The following is a 1,440-nucleotide window of genomic DNA, read 5'->3' on the forward strand; positions in this document are numbered from 1 at the left end:
TGTTCGTCACGTGTTAGTTTGTGTTCGTCACGTGTTAGTTTGTGTTCATCGTGTGTTGGACCATTCAGTAGAGTAATCATGAGTGAGGGAGGTAGTTGTCATGAAGACCTGAGGGGTGTGTTGAACAGTAACATAAAGTCTATGAAACACCATCTGGTGGTTGATTCTGGATCTACATCAAGAGCTGAACATCTCAGTAGCTGTGCTGCCGCTCACGTTACAACTTGAACACCTGCGGCTTAAATGTGTACAAAATTTATTTATTTAGTGTTAGTTAAATTTAGTTGTATTATGTAGTGTTTAGCTTTTATTCAGGTGCGCTCTATACACCAGTAATTACGGTAAGTTCAGTAAAAGTAAAAGACTCGTTTTAAACGTGTTCCTGTTTGTGCTGCGGTTATCGTCTCGGTCTAAACGGCTCTTTGGACCTGTGTGTGTTCCAGTCCGGCCTCCTCTTGTCTCTGCAGCTCCGCTCCGTCCTGGAGAACGGCTCGTACGGGTCTCCGCCCGCCGGCAGACGGACGTTCTCCTTCCCCGTTCTCCCCGCTTGACTCCTGCTGTTTGGAGGAGCAGCGGGTCGTGGGGGAGGTGGCACGGCGACATCTGAAGACTGAGCTGTCGCTGCGTTTGGGTCGAGATCAGGAGTCTCTTCTGCACAGAGAGAAGTAAATAAAAACACCAGCATGATGGGAAAGTTCAGTTTGTGCAAAGCTAAGAACAAAACCTTCAACACAGTGTGGAAGATGTAATCCTGAATTTCACCAAACTTCCTCCATATATATAATTAACTCACAAACTAGTCCCTGGAAATCAAAACATTTGCAAAAAAAAGTAAAAATTAAAAAGCAAAGGTGCCATTTTTTAGGCTCAACTCTTGACTAGATAAAAACAGAAAAACTTTGTAGTTAAAAAGAGTTTAATCGACTCTGAAACTGCAAACTAACTTTGACTGAGTTGATAAAAGTTGGACCGATCTGTAAAAAGGCTTTAAACTCGTCCCTTCTCCTCTGAGGGTACCTGTCTGAACAGCCATGTCTCTGTAGGAGGAGGTGGAACCGTTGGTGTTCTCCAAACCCCCGGACTGTCCGGTAACTGCTGAACACAAGAAAAACATTAAAAATTAGAAACCGTTCTGATTCAGTGTGTCTGGGAAGAAAATCCAGAAACGTTGATTTTTACTTCTGTTCATAATAAAGTTAGTAAAGTTAATTTTTACTTCTGTTCATAATAAAGTTAGTAAAGTTAATTTTTACTTCTGTTCATAATAAAGTTAGTAAAATTAATTTTTACTTCTGCTCATAATAAAGTTAGTAGAGTTAATTTTTACTTCTGTTCATAATAAAGTTAGTAAAGTTCATTTTTACTTCTGTTCATAATAAAGTTACTAAAGTTCATTTTTACTTCTGCTCATAATAAAGTTAGTAAAGTTAATTTTTACTT

General features: G+C 39.4%; 2 protein-coding genes across 2 annotated transcripts in view; one reads left to right on the forward strand and one right to left on the reverse strand.

Annotated features, from left to right (window-relative positions):
- LOC119412013 (gastrula zinc finger protein XlCGF57.1-like) overlaps positions 1–1,440 on the forward strand; it is a 520,281-nt gene that overhangs the window by 383,201 nt on the left and 135,640 nt on the right. The gene's annotated exons all lie outside the window — the stretch shown is intronic.
- Positions 1–1,440, reverse strand: part of ccdc66 (coiled-coil domain containing 66) — an 11,607-nt gene that overhangs the window by 4,017 nt on the left and 6,150 nt on the right. The window contains exons 15-16 of the mRNA XM_037678983.1: positions 1,018–1,095; positions 429–621 (exon numbers count right to left, since the gene is read on the reverse strand). Of these exons, the coding sequence (XP_037534911.1) occupies positions 429–621; positions 1,018–1,095 (271 nt within the window). The remainder of the gene's footprint in view (positions 1–428; positions 622–1,017; positions 1,096–1,440) is intronic.

Source organism: Nematolebias whitei, chromosome 7 (assembly GCF_014905685.2).
Source record: "Nematolebias whitei isolate Nwh7 chromosome 7, NemWhi1, whole genome shotgun sequence".
In the NCBI taxonomy this organism is placed as follows: domain Eukaryota; kingdom Metazoa; phylum Chordata; class Actinopteri; order Cyprinodontiformes; family Rivulidae; genus Nematolebias; species Nematolebias whitei.